At 51.4% G+C, this 21,078-nt stretch overlaps 1 protein-coding gene across 1 annotated transcript; it reads left to right on the plus strand.

The window, feature by feature from the left end:
- Positions 1 to 1,143: 1,143 nt before the first annotated feature.
- Positions 1,144 to 20,289, plus strand: Urm1 (ubiquitin related modifier 1). Its single transcript, XM_048344091.1, has 5 exons — positions 1,144 to 1,221; positions 5,983 to 6,053; positions 17,567 to 17,648; positions 18,796 to 18,844; positions 19,239 to 20,289. The coding sequence occupies exons 1-5, from the start codon at positions 1,187 to 1,189 to the stop codon at positions 19,305 to 19,307; spliced, it is 306 nt and encodes a 101-aa protein (XP_048200048.1). The 5' UTR covers positions 1,144 to 1,186; the 3' UTR covers positions 19,308 to 20,289.
- Positions 20,290 to 21,078: the final 789 nt, after the last annotated feature.

Raw genomic sequence — 21,078 nt, forward strand, 5'->3', positions numbered from 1 at the left:
AAAAAAAAAAAAAAAAGTTAACAGTCCAGTATTCCTGAAAGGACCTTACAAACATCATTTGGTCCCAGACTCTCTTTTGATTAGGAAGTTTCAGAGAGGGCAAGGACCTACCCACATGGCATGACCAATGTGTAGAGCCTTAGACGTGGACCACGGGATTCCTCTGTTTTGTGAGAACCAGGGTCATGACTCAATTGTGCTTTTGTTGGTACCGTTACCAGTGCCTGGGACTCAGAGGTGTCCACGGAATTGGATTGTACAACGAAGCTCGGGCCATACCAGCAAGTGTGTAGGTAAGAAGGTAGGGATCTTTGTTTTTGCTTTTCTTTTTTTTTTTTTGGCCAGTCCTGGGCCTTGGACTCAGGGCCTGAGCACTGTCCCTGGCTTCTTCCCGCTCAAGGCTAGCACTCTGCCACTTGAGCCACAGCGCCACTTCTGGCCGCTTTCTGTATATGTGGTGCTGGGGAATCGAACCTAGGGCCTCGTGTATCCGAGGCAGGCACTCTTGCCACTAGGCTATATCCCCAGCCCCTGTTTTTGCTTTTTGTCAGTCCTAGGGCTGAGATCTGAGGATCACGACTCAAAGCCAGCCCAGGCAAGGGATGTCCTTGAGACTCATCCCAGAAGACCACGCGGAGCAAAAGAGGTCCATTGCCAGCTAAGGCGACAAGGCCAAGTTCCCGAGAGGGAGTAAGGAAAATGGCCCTGGTCTGTCTCCCAGGGGGACCCTTATACCGTCAGGGGGCTGGGAGTGGGGGTTAACCCACCTGCCCATCAGGTACCACCGCCAAGGGCGGGGCTGAAGTCTGGGCTCGGGGCATTCTGCAGACTTATCTCCATTAATGACCAAAAATAAGAAGTGGAGCGGTGGCTCAAGTGTAGAGCTCCAGCCTGGAGCAAAAAAAAAAAAAAAAAAGCTCACTCAGGTACAGCGCCCAGGACCAGCAAACGAACGTGGCAAGTTAAGCCGCCAGGGCGAGGACGCCGCGGCCACTGCCAGGTAGCTCCGCGCTGTGGATTCTCCACGTCCAGCCCCGCCCCGTCGGCGCCCTCCAGGCTGTCCTCCAATAGGAAGGCGGACGGATTTCTAGGCACCGCCTCTTCCGCCAGAGGCGCCGGGCGAGACCGGAAGTGGGCGGGCGCGCAGGAAGTGGAGGGCGTTTCCTGTGAGCTCGGCTTCCTCAACATGGCGGCGCCCTTGTCAGTGGAGGTGGAGTTCGGGTGAGTCACTGAGCTGGGGCGCTGTGGGGATGGGCTGAAGTGGCCGTCCCCGAATGTGTCCTCTTGCCTTGGGGCTTGACGTGACCCATTTGCTGGGGTTTCCGGCCCCGCGGGGAGCTAGGCCGCCCTTCTGAAGCCTGAGAGGCTCGGGTCTCCCGTGGCGACGCGGCCGTATGTTCGGGAATAGAGGCGCACGCACCTGCGGGGTGGTGGGCTTTGGGTGGTTCGTGGTCCCCTGTGTGCTGTGAACTAAAAAGGCGGCTTCCTTCTTGGTTTTGTCTCTCACTTGGGATCTGGCCCATTTGCCTGGCACGTGGGCTTCTGGAAGGGAGTCCTTTCTGTGTATGTGAGACTGAGGAATCGAACCCAGGGCTTAATGCGTGCTGGGCGAGCTCTCTACCACTGATCCACATTCCCAGCCCTGGAAGTCTTTCCAACCCCTGATATTTTCCTTCGGGTAACAGATACCTGCTTATGGTTCTTGGGGCCCTGTTTTTCATAGGATGAAGATGGGACTTTCACTTTCTTAAGAGTTGGGGGCTTTAAATAGACCCCGAGCCTTTGTGAGGACAGTCAGTAAGCTTGCTGAGGGCCTCCTGCATATCTAGAGTCAGATGGAGATGGAGGGAGAAAATGCACAAGATGAAAAGTGCAGGAATAGGACACAACCAATAACGGAAGGAACAGAGTAGGATGGAAATTTCAAGCCATTATGTGTCGCAAAACAAACAGAAGGTTTTTTTCTTGGTTTCAAAATTTTCAGAGGAGCGGGTGCCCAAGGCACATGCCTCTAATCCTAGCTAGTCAGTAGGCTGAGATTTGAGGATCATAGTTCAAAGCCAATCTGGGCAGAAAAGTTAAAAACCCATGAGATTCTTATCTCCAATTAACCACTAAAAAGCTGGAAGTAGAACTGTGGCTCAAGTGGTAGAATGCTAGCCTTGAGCAAAAAAATTCAGTGACAGTGCCCAGGCCCTGAGTTCAAGCCTGCGCACTCACACAAACACACACACACACACACAGAGTCTGGAATGGGAACCTTAAACCTCTGTTCAAATGCCTTTTCCCTCATTGGGGCCCCCAGTTTCTTTCATGTTTTCCCTTCTTTGGGTAGTTCATTCACCAGTCATTTATTGAGTGCCTACCATGTGCCAGGCAATGAGCCAGACACCGAGGATACAAAGATAAATAGCACTCTGTCCATGCCCTACAGTATTCAGCATTTCTGTCTCTTAGAAGCGGGTAGTCTCATGAATGTTAAGTACATTTTAATTGATGATATTGTCTGGTTGCTTGAATCCAATTAGAACCACATTGGTCTGGCCTCCTGACTATTTTGCCTTTCTGACCCTTGGTCTAGCTATACTCCCTGAGCCTGAGGGTAATAGGAGGATCCTGCTGCCTTGACAGGCTTAGCAGAGCTGAAAAGAGCACCTACAGACTGCCAGTGTTAATGTTTATCCGCAGCAAACTTGCCTTGCGCTCTTGCTGAGTCAGACATAGCATCTATTCACCAAGGATGTCTTCTATTTGCCAGACACTGTACAGGCAACAGTGGGGAAATCAGAAGGTAAACTAGACTTTATAGACCAATGTAATTAGCCCTTTCTAACTTCAGCCTCTCAACCCCATAGGCAATAGCAGGCCCAGCAAGCAGGACACAATCCATTTATTATCTATCCACCTCCTTCCTTTTATCCACATCACAGTGACTCACGCAACTTGCAGCTTTATGAGAAGCAAAGATGCCTAAGGTGTATGCCTTTCTCTCTGTCCTTCTGCATTTTTACTTCTGGTCTTTCATTTGCTACATTTCTTAGCACTCATGCTTCACCTTTCACTCTGAACCTCAGTGGATTTCCTCAGTGGATTTTCCTCTTCTTTCCCAGCATAGTCTCCCCCCCCCCCCCAATCCTGGAAGAATCTGTCTCAACTCCTGAGCGGATATAGTTCTCTTTGTTCCACCAGCTCTGCCATGGACCCTACAGAAGTCCTTTTGGACCTTTCTCTCTGCAAGAAACAGTTCTGCCGTCTTTTGGCATATCTCTTGGAACTGTTTTTAGCCTTGACCATTTTCTCAGGACATACAAGACTCAAAATACATACTACTGGTATATTTTAGGTTCCACTTGTCCAGGTTGTAAAGGCCTAGATGTAAAATTCCCTTTCCCTCCCTCTAAAGTTGGAGTTTGGTAAAGGATTGGCACATCACTGGGGAAAGAGAGAATGGAAGAAATGGACATTTTTGTTCACTTGGACAAATACTTGTTGAGTACCTTGTTGAGTACAGGCCCTGTTTTAAGCAAAACTAGTATTCCAGTAGATAGAGGAAAATTATGTATGTGTATATGTATGTATGTATGTATGTATGTATATAGGTAAGTAATTTTTTTTAAAAGGTGGAGGTATAGTAATATCTATACCTGTCCCTGGTATCTGCAAGTATATCCACTAGGAATTGGGAGATAGGGGAAAGATGGAGATATCTTAGTTGAGTTTGAATGGCAAAACTTGTAAACCATAGGGCTGGAAACATGGCTTAGTTGTGGAGTGCTTGCCTAACACGCATGAAGCCCTCAGTTCAATTCCTCAGTACTGCATAAGCAGAAAAAGCCAGAAGTGGTGCTGTGCTCAAGTGGTAGAGCGCTAGCCTAAAGCACAGAGAGGCCAAGGGACAGAGCCCAGGCCTTGAGTTCAAGCCTCAGGACTGGCAAAAAAAAACAACCTATAAGAGGATCTGTCATTGGGTCTCTGGGACCAGAACAGGCCCATTGTCTTCCTCCCTACCTAATCACTCCTGAGGCTGGGCGTACACATTCCCTGAGTCCAGATGTGTTGACAGAGATGCCAGCCCTCCCTCGGAGGAGCCCATTTTCAGAGCCAGACTGGTTCTCTCTTTATCCAATTCCAAAGGGGAATGCAGACGTGTCCTCCGAGCCTGGCACCGCCAGCCTTGGCCACTCTTGGTTGTTTGCTTGGGTCCCAGTGCCTCTAGTTCCCATCCCTCTGACCCCCGAGTCTTGAGCCCCCTGCCTATCACCCTCCCCCACCCCAGCTGCTTCATGTGCCAACCCCTACCCAGGAGAAAATGAAGCTCTTGGAAGGGGATAAATGGAGGCTCTGTGAGGGTTTGCAGCTGAAATGGCCCCGTGCACAGCCACAGATGGGCCTCTGCTCCCCCTCCACATTTCTGCATCAACAAAGCATGACCTTGTTTGGATGACAGTCTCCCATGTTTCCCCCGACAATGTTTGCCTTGCCTCTGCCTCCCAGCGGGCCTCAGGACATCACTGTTCTGGGACGGGGAGAGGGTGGTGGGGTGGCAGGCATCATAGCCATCAGAGGTCTGTGAAGGCCTTCTCAGTGCAGACCAAGCTCAAGTCTGTTACGGGAATCAGGAGCCCCAAAGAGAGAGAGGCTGTGTGGGACACTGAAAGCGCCCCGCTGTGTCTGGGCTGCCCTGGGCCGGGCACTGGGATGCAGAGATGAGACAGAGGCTGCCCTCAAGGGGCTTTCTGACCTTTGAGAAGTCGTCCTTTCTTTTTCCCCCCAACAAGGCTGCTGGTACTGAGCAGCAACCGTTTTATCCTGAATCCTAGTGCAGCCACTTTTTGTCTGAACGTGGACAAATCAACCTCTCAAGGCCTCTGTCTGCTTCTCCATCAAGCCAAGTTAATCATGTGTGCTTCACTCTCTTCACTGGAATGGCCTGAGAAGATGAGCACCTTAGAAATGGCACAGTGCTGGGAAAAGTTGTTCGTAGTCAGTGCTGAGTCCAGTGGCCTCTACACCTTCAGTGCTGTGGTGTTGCCTACCAGGCCAGCAGCAAAGAGCAGGGACAGGAGTAGTTCCAGGCCTCACATGGCCAGAGGAAAGCTCAGAATGCACAGAGTCTCAGCCTTTTTTCAGATGAAAGAGCAAAGCTTGGGAAGCTAAGTCACATGGACAAGGTCTGGCCGACAGGCAGACCCAGCCTGGTGCTCACCTGGATTCTGATGCACCAAAGTCCTTGTTCATCAGCTGCATGCCGAGCCGCCTGTCAAGAGAGCAGGAGCAAAGCCAGGGCTGGTGGCTCACACCTGTCTTTCTAGCTACTCAGGAGGCTGAGATCTGAGGATCTTTGCTCGAAGCCAGCCTGGGTAGGAAAGCCCATGAGACTCTTATCTCCAATGAACCACCAGAAAACTGTAAGTGCTCAAAGTGGAAGAGCGCTAGCTTTGAGTGAAAAATGCTCAAGGACAGCACCCAGGCCCTGAGTTCAAGCCCCACGATCATGGGGGGAAAAGCAGGAGTGAAAATGAGAGGCTTGAGTGCTTGAGTGTGAGTGAAAGGTTACCCTGCTAAAGCACGTGCTACCTTAGCACACGAGGACATCACCATGAGAGTCAGCACTGCTGCCCAACACCTGGTCCCAGAGTGCTTTTTTTTTTTTTTTTTGCCAGTTCTAGAGGTATGAACTCATTGCCTGAGCACTGTTCCTGAGCATCTTTTTGCTCAAGGATAGCACTCTACCCCTTTACCACAGAGCCACTTCTGGCTTTTTCTGTTTATATGGTACAGGGGAATCGAGAACCCAGGGCTTCATGCACACTAGGCAAGCACTGCACCACTGAGCCACATTCCCAGCCCCTAGAGAACTTTTGAACCTTGGCATCTCTCCTGTTTTTATTTTTTCTCCTACCAGCCCTGTTCTGGGTTTCAGGTTCTGCCTCCTACCTGCAGGCGCTCACCCAGTTGTCTCTCTCTGGCCTTCCTTTGCAGAGGTGGTGCAGAGCTCCTGTTTGATGGAATAAAGAAGCATCAAGTCATCTTGCCTGGGCGGGAGGAGCCCTGTGAGTATGGGCTTTCTAAGCTCTTTGGGGGGGATCACGGGGCACTCCTGCGTCTGCTGGATCGCTCAGCCCTGTGGAAGTGAGAATGAGATCTCTCTGGCCAGTAGAGAAGGAAAAGAAGAAAGTACCAGAATGTTCTTCCTTGTCATCAGCTAGCTTGTGGGAGGGAAGTGGGGTAGCTTAGTCTTTCTGTGTTGGTTCTCTCCTTAGACTCATTAGAACTTTATACTACCTTGCCTTCTGAGCTTTAGTTTTCCTCATTGCTGAGGCAGAGACATCATTCCAGTTGCTCAAGATTAATGGAAGCAAGTTAGCCATGTGCTTCTGTGGCTATAATGTGGCAGCAGGAAAGGTTTTTTTTTTTTTCTTGCCAGTCCTAGGACATGAACTCAGTGTTTGGGAGGCTGTTCCTGAGCTCCTGGACTCTTTTTGCTCAAGGCTAGCACTCTACCACTTGAGCCACAGCACCACTGGCTTTTTCTGTGTTTGTGATACTAAGGAATTGAACCCATGGCTGCATGCATGTTGGGCAAGCACTCTACCAGTAGGCCGCATTCCCAGCCGCCACCCCCCATTTATTTATTTATTTATTTATTTATTTATTTTTATTTTTGCCTTTCTTGGGGCTTGGACTCAAGGCCTGAGCACTGTCCCTGGCTTCCTTTTGCTCAAGGCTAGCACTCTGCCACTTGAGCCACAGCGCCACTTCTGGCCATTTTCTATATATGTGGTGCTGGGGAATTGAACCCAGGGCTTCATGTATACGAGGCAAGTGCTCTTGCCACTAGCCCATATTCCCAGCCCCCCGCCTTTTTATTTTCTTACACTGGTCTTGGGCTTGAACTCAGGGCTGTCCCTGAACCATTCAGGGACAAGTAAGTCACAGCTCCACTTGTGGCTTTTTGGTTACTAATTGGAGACAAAGAGTCTCACAGGCTCTCCTACCTGAGTTGGCTTCAAACAGCATTCCTCAGATCTCAGCCTCCTAAGTAGTTAGAATTACAGACATGAACCACCGATGCCCAGAAACTTTTTGCTCCTTTGGTATCAGAGCGCATGCTTATGAGGCAGGCACACTACCACTCAACTGCACTCCCAGCCCCATAGGAATATTTAGGTCCGTGTAAAAAAAAATCCAATCCACAAATGGTGGCAAATGCCTATAGTCCTTTTGCACAAGGCCCTGGGTTCCATTTCTTTTTTTTTTTTTTTTTCAGTTTTAATTTTACTATTTTATTTTAATTTTTTTACCCATTTGTCCAATTTTATTTTATTTTTTTAATTTTTTATTATAAAACTGATGTACAGAGAGGTTACAGTTTCATACGTTAGGCATTGGATACATTTCTTGTACTGTTTGTTACCTTGTCCCTCATACCCCCTCCCCCTCCCCCTTTCCCCCCCTCCTGGGTTCCATTTCTGAGCAGAGCACTACCAAAATAAATTCCTACCAGAAGAGGGAGGTGACCAAGAGAAATAGTGACCTTTTAAAAAATTTTGTTCATTCAAATACTTACTTAATGTTTATTGTCTTCTTTTTTTTTTGCCAGTCCTGTTGCTTGAACTCAAGGCCTGGGCACTGTCTCTGAGCTTCTTTTGTTCAAGGCTAGCACTCTACCACTTGCGCTACAGTGCTGCTTCTGGCTTTTTCTGTTTCTGTGGTACTAAGGAATGGAACCCAAGGTTTCATGCATGCTTAGGCAAGCACTCTACCACTAAGCCACATTCCCACCCCCTTTTTTTTTTTAAACTTTATCTTTCTTGAATAAATACATACTGAGCAACCCCTGTTGCTCATCATCAGCTGATGATATCCAATGGCTTAGGAGATAGGCACAAACAAGCAGAGCCAGGCCCCGCCTTCAGATGAGTTTGGAGTCAACTCTGAGGTCTGGCAGGGTAACCATCAGCATGGCCTCATCAGGGGCTGGTTATGGTTGACTGATAGGTCTTTTACGGCACTGGCAGTGGGTCCTAGTAAGAGCAGAATTGTTGGGGAGGGGAGCCTGTCTCCCTTCACCTGTGGCTGAGATCCTTGTAAGGAGAAGAGGGCATCAGTCTTGTGCACAGGCAGAGGGGTGAATTTCCTAGAGATGGACAGTGGAAAAGGGTCAAGTGAGGCTTGGCAAGAGTTTGCTGGAGTGGATACATATTTGCTAGGAATTGATCGGTTATGATTGTCCAAATTTACTGGCTGCCACAGCCATTTCTAGCCCTCCCTCATCATGGAGCCACTGCCATTCATAGAGGTCAAGGGGGACACTTGCTGAGGAGCAGGGCACTGCCTATCTCCAGCTAGGGATAGGTAAGTTCCTGTGGATAACACATCGGGATGGTGGGATTGTGCCTTCCTCCTCCTGGAGTAAGACCCATGGGTAAGAAAGATAGTTTGGCAGATGGCTAACAGCCTTGGCAGCCTTGGGCGAGAACAAGAGGTTTCAGCTAAAACCTCCCAGAGAGGTCTTATCCCAGCCAAGCACCGTAGGTCACACCTATAATCCTAGCAACTCAGGAGGCTGAGATCTGAGGATCAAAGCCAGCCTGAGCAGGAAAGTCTATGAGACTCTTTGTCTCCAGTTAACTACTCAAAAAAAACCCCAAAACACCTAGAAGTGGAGCTGTGGCTAAAGTGGTAGAGTGCTAACTAGCCCTGAGCAAAAAACAAACAAAAAACCACCTCAGGGATAATGCCTCTAGACCATAAGTTCAAGTCCTAGGACCAGCACACACATAAAAAGGATTTAATCCCAAAGACCTTGCCTGGAAGTTGTATTCAAATACTACAAGTTGTGATTTATTTCCCCATAAGTTTACTTTTTTGTGTCGATTTTTACAAGTCTAGCCTGTGTCATTTATTTATGAATTACCCAGCCAGTGCCAGGTACAGTAGAATGACTTATTCTTTCATACAGTTGACAATATTTTTTTGAGTCTTTAAAAAAAAAGCCTTTATTAGCATACATTATTTGCATCAGGAAGGTTTTATTATGACATTTCTACACAATGTAAACAATGTATCAAGCTCAGCCCTCCATTGCTGAGTGCCTTCTTTGTACCAATCTTTGTAACTTGTTCTGGGGATTCAGTGGCTCACAAAACCAATGTGTGGTTGTTGCTTCACTGGAGTTAACTCTGATGGGCAGATAAATGGATAATTGTATCATTGCAAACTGTAATGATTGGCAGGAAAATGAAGGGGGTGGTGCTTTGATGAATGGGACTAAGGTTGAGGTGAGGAGCTAGAGAGCAATTCAGGTAGCCCAGTGATTGTCTCAGAGAGAGCAGAATTGTGAGGCCTCTTGTGAGCCCTTGTGAAGGCCCCAAGGGTAAAAAGGCCTTGTCGTTGATGAACTGAAGAAAGGCCAGGATCATAAGGGGCACAGGGGTTTTAAATGGTGGGCAAAGCCTCCAGTTGATTATACAAGTCATCGCCACAAATTTCTAGGAGATAACTATGAATATTTCTATTTTGAAAGGTGAAAGGCAGGCGAGGATATAGCTCAGTGGTCAAGCTCTTGCCCTGTATACATGAGGCTCAGAACCACCCTATCAGTCTAAAGCATAAGCTGTTAGGGGTCTCACTGGGAGTCACAGAGTTTGTGTTTGTTTTTGTGCCTATGCTGGGCTTGTGCTCTTGTTCTGCTTTTTCTGCTCATGGCAGACTACCACTTGGGCCATAGCAGTTCTAGCTGGCTAATTGGAGATGAGCCTGTCAGGTTTGTCTGTCTTCAAATAGTCCTCGGATCTCTGCCTTCTGAGTAGCTAGGATTGCCGGTATGAGCTACCCTCCTGGTCATGCAGTTTTTTTATTTTTTAATATTTTGTTGGTTGTGGGGCTTGAACTCTGGGCCTGGGTGCTGTCCCTGAGCTCTTGAGATCAAGGCTAGTGCTCTACCACTTGAGCCACAGCTCCACTTCTGGTTTTCTGGTGATTAATTGGAGAGAAGAGTTTCGTGGACTTTGCTGCCCCTGGTGGCTTTGAACCTTGATCTTCAGATCTTCCACCTCCTGAATAGCTACAGTTACAGGTGCAGGCCACCTATACCCAGCTATCCCGTATTTTAAACAGCAGCCCTGGCAATCACACTGAAATGTCAGGGTCTCCCATGTCCTGCCACTGTGCTACTAATCGAGCATTGTTTGTCCTAAGAGGCTTCTCACATCACCCTGGCGTCTTTTTCCGTTTTCCGGGTTTGTTTTGTTACGTTTTGCCAGTCCTGGGCACCGTCCCTGGCTTCTTTTTGCTCACGTCTAGCACTCTACCACTTGAGCCACAGCGCCACTTCCAGCTTTTTCTGTTTATGTGGTGCTGAGGCACTCTACCATTAAGCCACACTCGCAGCCATCATTTTCCAGTTTTTACATTTGTGTTCATTCATTTCTTGCCTTCAACAGCTACATAGTTCAGTTTTCCTAATGACTCCAATAGATGCAGTTACCAAGGAAACCAAACTTCAGAGAGAAGTCGGGAGAGTAAGACCTGTCTAGAGCCAGAGTAGGAAAACAAGAGTAAGACTTAAGTCTGAGTCTTCCTCCTACAGCCACTGCATAGGAGGAGGATAAAGGCTTTTTCCCTTGGGGTGGAAGGATGCTGGGACAGAAGGCAAGATGTCCCTCCATTGCTTTGTTTTTGTACCTTTGGCTTTGGATCTCTACTTGTAGTTCCCATTTATGCCCGGCTGTACCCAGAGGTATAAGTCACAGCAGCCCAGAACTGTTGGCAGCTGTCATCTTTACCCTGGCACACATGAGCCCAACAGGGTCCTGGTGCTGCTAGAAAAGTCCTATTCTCGGGCTGGGAATATGGCCTAGTGGTAGAGTGCTTGCCTCATATACATGAAGCCCTGGGTTTGATTCCTCAGCACCACGTATATAGAAAAAGCCATGAAAGGGTGCTGTGACTCAAGTGGTAGAGCAAAAAGAAGCCAGGGACAGTGCTCAGGCTCTGAGTTCAAGCCCCAGGACTGCGGGGGTGGGGGGAGTCCTATTCTCCCTAAACCCATGCCCAGATCTGTCATGTGGCAGCTTTCCCAGTCCAGCAGTTACCACTCCACCTGAAATGGCGGCAGTAGCAGGTATAGCGACACATGCCTGTAATTCCAGACTAGAGGATTTCCAGTGTTTGAGGTTAGTTTAAGCTACTAATGAAAGAAACCAGGTCACAAACAAATAGACAAGCACAGCAATAAACAGAAAGTTATAGATATTGACATGTTTCACAGATACTAAGGACCAGTGGGGTCTGGGCTAGGAAAGAGAGGCTTCCAGGGCAGTCAGCGGAGAGTAAGCTGGGGGCGGGGGAGCCTGGCATTACGTGGTTGCCACCATGCCACCAGTGATTTCTGCCAGCGTGGGTTTTCCCCATCTGTAGAATGGGAGATTCTTTATCTTCTTCACATCTCCACTTTTGGAAAAAGAGCAAGAAAAACCAAATTGCTCCAGCCACCTTAGACGATTTCAGCTCTAGGGAGCTGGCTTTTTTGTTGGTTGGTTGGTCAGTTGGTGCTGGAACTGGAACTCAGGGTCTGGGTGCTGTCCCAGAGCATTTTCACTCAAGGCTAACACTCTACCATTTGAACCAGGACACCACCTGCAGGTTTTCCGGTAGTTTGAATTGAGTCTCACTGGCTTCATGCGGATCCTCAGATCTCAGCCTCCTGAAGTAGCCAGGATTACTGGTGTGAGCCACCAGTGCCCAGCTGAGAGCTGGCTTTTAAGACTCTTGGCTGCCAGCCTGCCCCAGGAGGAGGCTATGTGCCTCACCTTTCCCGGTCCCTTTTCCTTGGTCACTCCACTGCCCTGGTGCCCCTGTTCCTGCTCCAGTGGCATTAGGGTGGCTGCAAGGGAGGGCTGGAGCCCAGTGGAGCTCCTGGGCTCTTGAAAACTGCTTAGCATGCGTTTCACAGCCTCTCTGGGGCCAGCTGTTCCTTTCTCTGTTCTTGGGTCTGTTTGCTGATCCCCTCCCCACCTCCTCCCCCCCATCCCCTTCCCAGTCCCTGTGCAAAATTGCTTTTCAAAAGATCCACTTTCTGCTTAATTAAACAATGAGGAGCGTCCCCACGCACATCTGTAAACCTTCTGAGGCCAGTTTAGCCCACAAACTGCTCCATTCTTACCCCATTCACTTGTAAATGGAGCCTGGGAGGTTCCCTCTACCCTCTTGCTCCTTCACTCCCCCTGGCCAGCTCTTTCTTCTCCCTTTCAACCAGGCCTGGGGTAGGATCCCAGAAGAGTCCTGTCTTGGAGTGTGCTAGACACTGTGGGGACTGGGCAGTTTAGCTCACAGTAGAGATGGGGGGGTGCGCATGCGTAAGTGTGTGTATATGCATGGGTGCCTGTCCTGGCTTGAACTCAAGGCCTGCGTTCTGTCCTTGGGCTTTTTGCTCTACCACTTAAGCTACAGCTCCACTACCAGCTTTTGTGGTGCTTAATTTGGAGATCGAGATGAGTGTCACGGGCTTTCTTGCCCAGGCTGACTTCCAACAGTGATCCTCAGATCTCAGCCTCCTGAGTAGCTAGGATTACAGGAGTTTGGCAGGAGAGATTTCCGGTGTCAGTGGGGTGTCTTGGGAGCAACAGTGCAGACCCTGTGGATGGCAGGCCCAGTGGGTGGGAGACCCAGAAGACAGACCTCTTGCTGGGAGGAAAGAACTCGGCAGAGCTGTCACACTGATGAGTAGCCTGTCCCCAAGCTATTCAGAGAGGCTCCGGTGGGGGGGGGGGGGCAGGGAATCTGTTGTGGCCAGAATTCCTGTCAAACAGGACCCTAAAGTTTTGCCCTCTCAGTTTCAGGAGGCTAGGCATGAGACCAGACAAGGACAGAGGCCGCTGGGGCAAGGGGTTGTGAGGGAAACTCTAATAGGTGGATTGTAAGATGGGCACACCACTGTGTTCCTGTCGCAGCCACTTTCTGGGTAGGGCTCTGACAGTCCAGAGGACAAGGAGCACGTAGCCCATAACACCCATCTGTTGGATGGGGCACCCCTGGTCTGTTGCTAGCGTTATACCTTAGTTCTCAGAGGAACCCTTTGGAGTGTGAAGTGACTGCCTACCCAAGACCACCTAGCCCACTGCACAGGGCCTTCCGGCTCTAGAGTCACTTTATAAACCTCTACCACCGGACAGCAGGCACTCTGCACATCAGCAGGCCAGGTCTGGAGGCCTCCTACTCTGGAGACTGTGCGTCTGGGGGTCCATCTCCTCCCCGGGTGCTGTGGGCATGGCCAGCCAGCATTCTTAGCCTAGGAATATGCTTCTTTCACCTGGGTTACCCCAGGAGCTTGTACCGGCCGCGGCTGGCTTAGAACGCTCAACATCTGAATGCCACAAGAGGGTTGCCTGAGCCTAGGGGTTCAAGGCCAGACTGGGCAATATAGTGAGACCTTGTCTTGATTTGTTTTGGGGGGGTCAGTTATGGAGTTTAAACGCAGGGCCTAGGGTGCTGTCCCTGTGCTTTTTTGCTCAAGGCTAGCACTCTACCACTTTTGATCCACAGCCCTACTTCAGTTTTCAGATGGTTAGAGATAAAAGTCTAGACACTGACTTTCTTGCTCTGGCTGGCTTCAAAGCCCAATCCTTCAGATCTCAGCCTCCTGAGTTGCTAGGATGACAGGCGTGAGCCACCAGTGCCTGATTTCACATTTTTGTTTTTAAAAAAGGAAGGTCACTATCTGAATCCCCTTATCCACTTTCCCTTTCTTTCTTTTTTTTTTTTTTTTTTGGCCAGTCCTGGGCCTTGGACTCAGGGCCTGAGCACTGTTCCTGGCTTCTTTTTGCTCAAGGCTAGCACTCTGCCACTTGAGTCACAGCGCCACTTCTGGCCATTTTCTGTATATGTGGTGCTGGGGAATCGAACCCAGGGCTTCATGTATACGAGGCAAGCGCTCTTGCCACTAGGCTATATCCCCAGCCCCTTTCCCTTTCTTATTCCCTCTGGCTTTTGATGGGAAGATTCTGGATCCCACAGAAAACTTGGCCTGCCCAAACACTGCAGGGTTAGTGATATGCCCCTCTCTCTCCGAAGCTGGGGTGCCAGACCAGTGCCCCAGTGTAAAGAAGCCCAGAACATTGGGAAGTGCCAAGGAGACAGCTTCTGTCACCAGATCTTGGAATAACTAGAACATTCATTTTTCCAGTCATAGCTCTGTATTGGATCATCATCTTAATCTGTCTTCTACAACCAAATGAGGTGCTTTTTTTTGGGGGGGGGGGGGGAAGGTCAGTCCTGGGGCTTGAACTCAGGACCTAGGCACTGTCCCTGCTCAAGGCTGGCATGCTACCTCTTGAGCCACAGCCAGTGCCACTTCCTGCTTTTTCTGTGTGTCTGGTACTAAAGAATTGAGCCCAGGTCTTCATGCATGCTCGGCAAGCACTCTACCACTAAGCTTCTCTCCCACCAAATGAGGCATTCTGATCACTGCATTTGGTGTGTGTGCATGTTTGCTGAGGCTTTGAGAATTCCTTTTACAAGATCCTGTAACTAGTGATGGAATCCAGCTCAAGACCAAGACTGTCCAACTGTATAGGCCATGTCCCTAATCCAGTCTTCTCCCTCTTTACTTGCAGTTGTCTATGTCTTCTTCAGCACACATCTTGGGGATGCGAGGGCCACAGCCTCACACCCCACTATAGGAATTCCATCTGTCTGAGCCAGATGTTGCTTTGCATTTCAAGGGAGAGAAACATGGGGTCCTGGCTTGAGGATCACAGTCTCATTGCCACCGAGGTTCAAAGCAGGGAGCAGCCTCATCCAGAACCAGCAGAACCTGCCTCATGCTGCATCTCTGTTCTCTTGGATTTTCTGTTCTTGCTGTCTTGAACCTACCAGTTCCACCCAGACTGAGTCTTTCCATATGCTCTTCCTCCTGCCCCTCATGGCCCCCACTCACACCTCATTTATCCTTCAAACCCCTGGAAAGGTCTTTTTTGGTCCCAGACAGAGGGAGGGATAGCCTTTATCACAACCACTTCAGTAAGTGTTATCTCTCCTCCTGCTCTCCTAGCTCTGTGAGAGTGGACTGTGTCCATTTTGCTTGCCACCATCTCCCTAGCACTTGGTACAGAGTAGTTGCTCAATAAATATTTGTCTTGTGAATGGTTGCATGGGCTGCAGGGAGGGAGACCACCCTCAGAAAGAACAAGAAAGTAGTAGGACACAGAAGGTGAAAGTGAGATTCCCCAGCCCCCATCTATCTGGGAGCCATCCCCAAGCCACCAGTCCCTGACTCTGCTTAACCCTTCCTTCTCCCCTGGGCGCCTTTGGAAGCCGACCATCTGGCTTAGAGCCTATTTGCATATTGTCTGGCCCTCAGTAAGCCAAGCAAGATGTCCCCCGGGGTGTGTTCAGGCCAGTCCTAGTGGCCCTTGCTGCCTGTGAAGGGAGCCATGAGTCCTACCTCTCCCCACCCCCAAATCCTGGCATGGGGGAACAATACGGGTGGTGATGCAGTAGCCTCACCATGGTAACAGGCTATCAAAAATGTGCACAGGCCTGGGGTGGGGGTGGGCTGTGGAGGGAGGGAGGGAGCGAGGGAAGGAGGGAGTGACCTCCGCAAATAGGAGCATGATGATAAATGAGCCTGCACCAGGCCACAGACTCATCCCCCTACCCACCCTCTGGGACTCCATGATGGCGCCATCACGTGGATGACCCCCACACGACCACTCGCCCTCCCCCTACCCCAAGCCTCTCCCGAGTGAAACACAAGCACCTGCCCTTCTTTTGGAGGGAGCTAGGACTGTTCGCCAGCAGAGTCCTGCTTCTGTACTGGCGTCCTGGCCTGTGGTCTGGGCGAGGCCCTTCCCAGTCCCTCTCCTTGCACACAGACACATCCCCGCCCGCCACGGCCGACTGATGGATGTGTCAGACCCTGGCGGTTCTATCGAGCGGCTACAAGATGTATGGGCTGGCAGCCCACCAGACAGTGCCAAGATGGAGGCCAAGGGGAAGCCTCTTGAACCTGGGCCTCAGGAGCAGCCCCTCCAGGAGGGTGAGCTGAACTGCAGCTCATAGAGGCAGCAGGGGAAGAGCAGTGAGGCTCCCTGTCTGCTTTGTTTAACCCAAGGAGTTGGCATAGGAAGGTGGCAGTCTCAGTCCATGGACGCTCTGCCTGTGGCTCTGAGCTCTGCTGCCCTACAATCCAAGGGTGCTGGCAGCCTTCCTGACAGGGTGGCACGCAGGCCAGGAAGAGAGCCTTCAAGCCCTGCCCCAGGCTGGGTGTGGGTGTGCCGCAAGGTCCACACACACTCCCATCAGGGCACAGCTTCCCCCCAAGTCCAGACGGCCCATCCCTCCCCTTCAGCCTCTAGACTGTGGACTCCATGTAGAGCAACAGAAGCCCAACCCAGGCTGTAAGCCCCTCTGAGTCACTGATGAAACTAGCCCCTGCTGGCGCTTCAAAAGCTACCTGTCTCCCTGGGGCCTTTGTTGTCTCCAGAGAACAGGACCTTGAGCAGCCTCACAAGAATGGTCCACCGAGTGAAGACGCCTAGACATCAAGAAATGTATAGAGCTAGGTTGGGCAGGGGGGGCTGTCACCCCTCCCTGAGAAAGAGGTGACCCTGGGGACGCTACATAATGTACAGAAACAGTGGTAGCTAGTCCAGAACACCTGCGCTTGGTGTTCAGCTGAGCCAGAGCAGTCCTTTAATCCCCAAACCTCTCCCATCTTTAAGGTGGCCACCCCCAGTCCCCGGGGATCTGGAAATGGACAGTAGTGGGGCGGTGATTCGTCAATGTCCCTGGCTGGCGAAGGGCCCTTCTCGACCTCTGCTTGAGGAAATTAACTGATGTTATCGGCCCCACAATTGTTTTTCTCTCCTCACAAAGCAAAATCTATGCAGCCCCCTCTAGGAACACAGGCAAGGCCCCTCCAGCTGGACTGGTGGGAGAGATAAAGGTGGGAGCAGCTTTTCAGGGTTCTCCGCATCTTAACCATGACAGCCTCAGACTGGCCGTGTTTGTGTGTGTGTGTGCATGTGTGTGTGTGCATGTGCACACACTTGCACTGGGGATTGAACCCAGAGCCTCCCACATGCTAAGTAGGTACTTTCTCACCTCCCTCCCCCCCAGCCAGTCCTTTAGATGTGATGCTTCTTCCCCCACTTATTGTTTGCCATAGTCCTGTCCTATCAGGGGTCGGGGAACCTTTTTCCTGCTAAGGGAAGAAAATACTTGGATGTTTATAATGGCATTCTCAAGCCATACAGAAATTTTAATATAGGCAGATGGGCCACAGGCAGCCAATAAGCATCTGTTTGGTTGAAGACAATCCCTGCGCGGCCCCCATGGCCTGATGTTTGCCCCTCCCGTGTAAAACCCAGTGTCTGTGGTCTTTAGCAGTGCCAGTGGCCACTGGCTCAAGACCTCTGTTAGGTCATTGGCCTCTCTTAACTCATTTCCCATCTTGGGACCCCACAGGGTCAAGGGCCATCACAGCCTGGTCTAAAAGAGGCCTTGGGAGCCAGGACTCACTTAGGTTTGACTTTAATTTGTTCTGTGCCTTCCTCTCCAGGGGACATCCGGAACCTTCTTGTCTGGATCAAGAAGAATCTACTGAAAGAGCAGCCAGAGCTGTTCCTCCTGGGAGACAGCGTGTGAGTCTCTGTTCCCCCTTCATGAGGAGGGCAGAGGGCGGGCAGGATGTCTGAGCCTGGCCTTGGGCTCCCCCTCTCTTGTCTAGGGTCTACTTTGGGGGTTTTGTTTGCCACATTGCACAGTTAGAGGTTTATTAAAGGCCCAGAAGAAAGGGACCTGATGAGTGTGGAAGTATAGGCAAATAATTTGTGTCTCTGGACCTCTACAGAAAACACCAAGACCTAGGTGCTGCCCAGGGTTCTCTGACCTGTGAGCGTTAGGACAGTGCTGTCCCTGTGCCTTTGTGTAGTGACAGACATGCGCCCTAACTGTGCTGTCTGATCGGGGGCTGTTGAGCTCTTTGCTAGGGTGACTGGGGAAGGAAATGCTTCGTTTTAGTTTGTCATAGTTTGAAGTAGCCACACGTGGCCAGTAGGTGACTGCGTGGAAGGACGCGGGCTGAGGATTCCAGTGAGCGGCTGCTTGCAGGCTACGTGCTCGGGCTCCTCCACTTCCCACTCTCCAGGAGAAGCACAAAGCTCCTTTGACTGCCCCAGCCCAACCTTCTAGCACATACCCAGCGTCCACGTGCCAGGAAGTCACTTTGCTCCTAAACAAAGCCTCCTGGGCAAAAGAGGTGGGCAGCCCAGGCCACACAAAGCCCTAGTTGGGGGGTGGGGTGCAGTCCTCAGAGCTCAGAGCTGGTGCAGTGGTCCCAGGGGCAACCTGTGAGGTCAGCAGGGCTCCCTACGCCCTGCCAGCGGGAGCCAGGCTGAGCTGCCTTCCATGGGCATCGCTGCCCTGACCATCCCCAGCCCAGGGCCTAAGAGTGAGGTCAGACTCTGGGAAGTATTGAGACAGGGAGGCAAATAAGTCCTGAACTCACTGCCTCTCACGAACCCTTCGTCAGAGCCATGGGAAGGCACTGAAGCAGGCCCCGTTTTCAATTGGAGACACTGAGGCCCAGCCACTTGAGGGGACTCGCCCAGAGTCTCACGCCGGTGCCCGTGGCTCTCTGACCTGGTTTCCGGCACCTGCAGTCTGGGGCTTCAACTTCCTTTCATCAGAATCTTAGGAGTCAGGGCTACCTCCACACCCCTGCAGCCCAGCCCAACACTCAGCCTCCTGCCTTCCCCACCCTGCTCCTCACCACCATCTTTCCCACAGGCGGCCAGGAATTCTGGTGCTGATTAACGATGCCGACTGGGAGCTTCTGGTCAGTACCTCAAGGGACACCCCTCCCAGCCCCTGTCCTGTCCCTGCACTCCTCGCCTCAGTGGGAAAGCCTCGGGCTTCTGGTTAGGCCCAGAGAGAGAGGCTGGACAACCTCTGCCCTACTCTGGTCCTTCTACTGAGGCTGCTCACATCTCCCACTTCTAGTGGGGAGGGACTGGCTGTGGAGGAAGTGGAGCTCGCTCGCTCTCTCTGTCTCCCTCCTTCCCCCCCTCCCTCCCTCCTGGGAGATTTGAGTGGCTGTGTAGAGGCCCTGTTTTTCGGGTGGAATCTCTTTTCTCTCCCAGAGCAGCCAGCTCTCCCCACAGCCACTCTAACGCATGGGGGGAAAGCCAGGGCCCTACCCTGATGGCCTCTGCTCCTCTCTCCTGCCCCAGGGGGAGCTGGACTACCAGCTGCAGGACCAGGACAGCGTCCTCTTCATCTCCACGCTGCATGGCGGCTGAGGGCCCCTCTCAGCCCGGGCACTCTTGTGAGGGAAGAACTAAACAACAACCACACATCCCCTTGGGCCCTACTTCCAGGCCTCCCGGTCCCCTTGGCTGCTGCTTTCCTCCCTGTACCCCCGGATCTCCTCCAGGCAGGGAAAAAGAGGCCAGGTGCTAAAATGAGCTCTTCTCTGCAGGGCACGCGAGCAAGCACGAGGGGGGCAGACAGCCCTGAGCCCAGCCCTCCTGTGGCAGCTGCAGTGGGGGAGGGCACCCCTCTGGTGTGTCAGGAGTAGAGGGGGCCTCATACCCAGGTGACTCAGCTGCCTTCCACTCTATGTCTAAACGGAAGCGCTGAGTGACTGTGGACAAGGCACCCCGCTCCTGGGCCATCTTCATAAGGAAGATGAATGGACTAGAATAACCGATGGCAGGCCCTACCTTCTCAAAGGTTGGAGGACTCTTCGCCTCAGTTTCCCCATCTGGACAGCAGAGGGCCCTTCTTGTCCCCCACTGATATCATTACGGAACCCCAGCTGGGGTTCCCTATTCAGTGTTGACCCTCTCCCCACACCCAGCAGCTGTTCTCCCAGCCACACCCCTCCTCCTGCTCTCCCCCAGCCCTTGACCCTGACTGCCTCCCCCCCAAGCCACCACCAGATGGGCTCCTGAGACCTTCCCTAGGCTGCCCACGACTGGGAACAGAGGAGGAGGAAGTCGCCTAGCTATGGAATGACCAGTAGAGGCCCAGGGGTTGGTCTACCTCAGTTTCCTCTTCCATAACAGCAGTTTTTAGTCTGAAGCCTGGGGGAGGGACTTGACAGCATAAATACAGACTTTATCTTCCCACTTCCTGAAGGAAGCAGGGTGGGAGCAAACAGCCCCTCCCTGGTGGGCAAGGTGGTTTGCCCTTCCTTCCCCTATCTCTCCTGCAAATCTGGGGGCCTCGGTGCCTGCAACAGCTGGCCTTGGGCAAATAAAAGACTAGGTTGTTTACTAGCCTTTCTTGGAGCTCTGTCCTTAGAAACGAATGGTACCCTCTATGTTTGCAGCCGTAGGCACAGGGCCCTGGTACAATCTGTCTCCCTGAGCTTGGGGTTCTTGGAGCTGCCCTTCACCTAAAAGGTTAAAATGCAGGCTACCCTTATGAAGAGTAGTCCCGTGGGGCCACCTGGGAAGTGGGTGCAGACCCAGGCTGGCTGGTCTGGGTCCCAGGACACATCCCCACCAGTCTGTCCAAGCCTGGACTTTGTCCTGCCAGCTGCAGCCAGCAGCTCAACACCCAGAACAGGGCTGGCATAGATAAGACTTCTTAGCCTTCTTTCCTTCTGTGACCTGGAGAAAAGAGCTTTACAGAAGGGAGAGATCTCAGAAGAATTAGGATGCTAACATCATCCTGCCCTAAATGTTGCGCTCCATAAAAGTCAGTCATTTAAGGTGGAGTTTCTCACCCTCTGAAGACAGAAGTGCCAAATAATGTCACAGGAGCTTTGGGAAGGGTTGGAGGACAAATGACCCCTGGCCATGAGCTGCGGGGCACGCTGCAGTGGAGGCCCTTTGGGCATGTGTGGATAATAGCAGCCATGTTGGGGTTATCAGCAAGGACCCAGCTGGGTGCAAATTAAAGCACTGTCCAAGAGAAAGAGAGGCGGTATGACCAGGTCCTCACTCAGTGTGGAGGTTGGGTCTCTGTATTAGTGAACAGAGTGAGAGACTTGTAATAGCCCAGCAGCCGCCGTTTTCGAGGGTCAGCCTGTCCCCACGAAGTCTCTCCCCCTCCAGCCCTTGA

The sequence above is a fragment of the Perognathus longimembris genome, chromosome 1, assembly GCF_023159225.1.
Source record: "Perognathus longimembris pacificus isolate PPM17 chromosome 1, ASM2315922v1, whole genome shotgun sequence".
In the NCBI taxonomy this organism is placed as follows: Eukaryota; Metazoa; Chordata; class Mammalia; order Rodentia; family Heteromyidae; genus Perognathus; species Perognathus longimembris.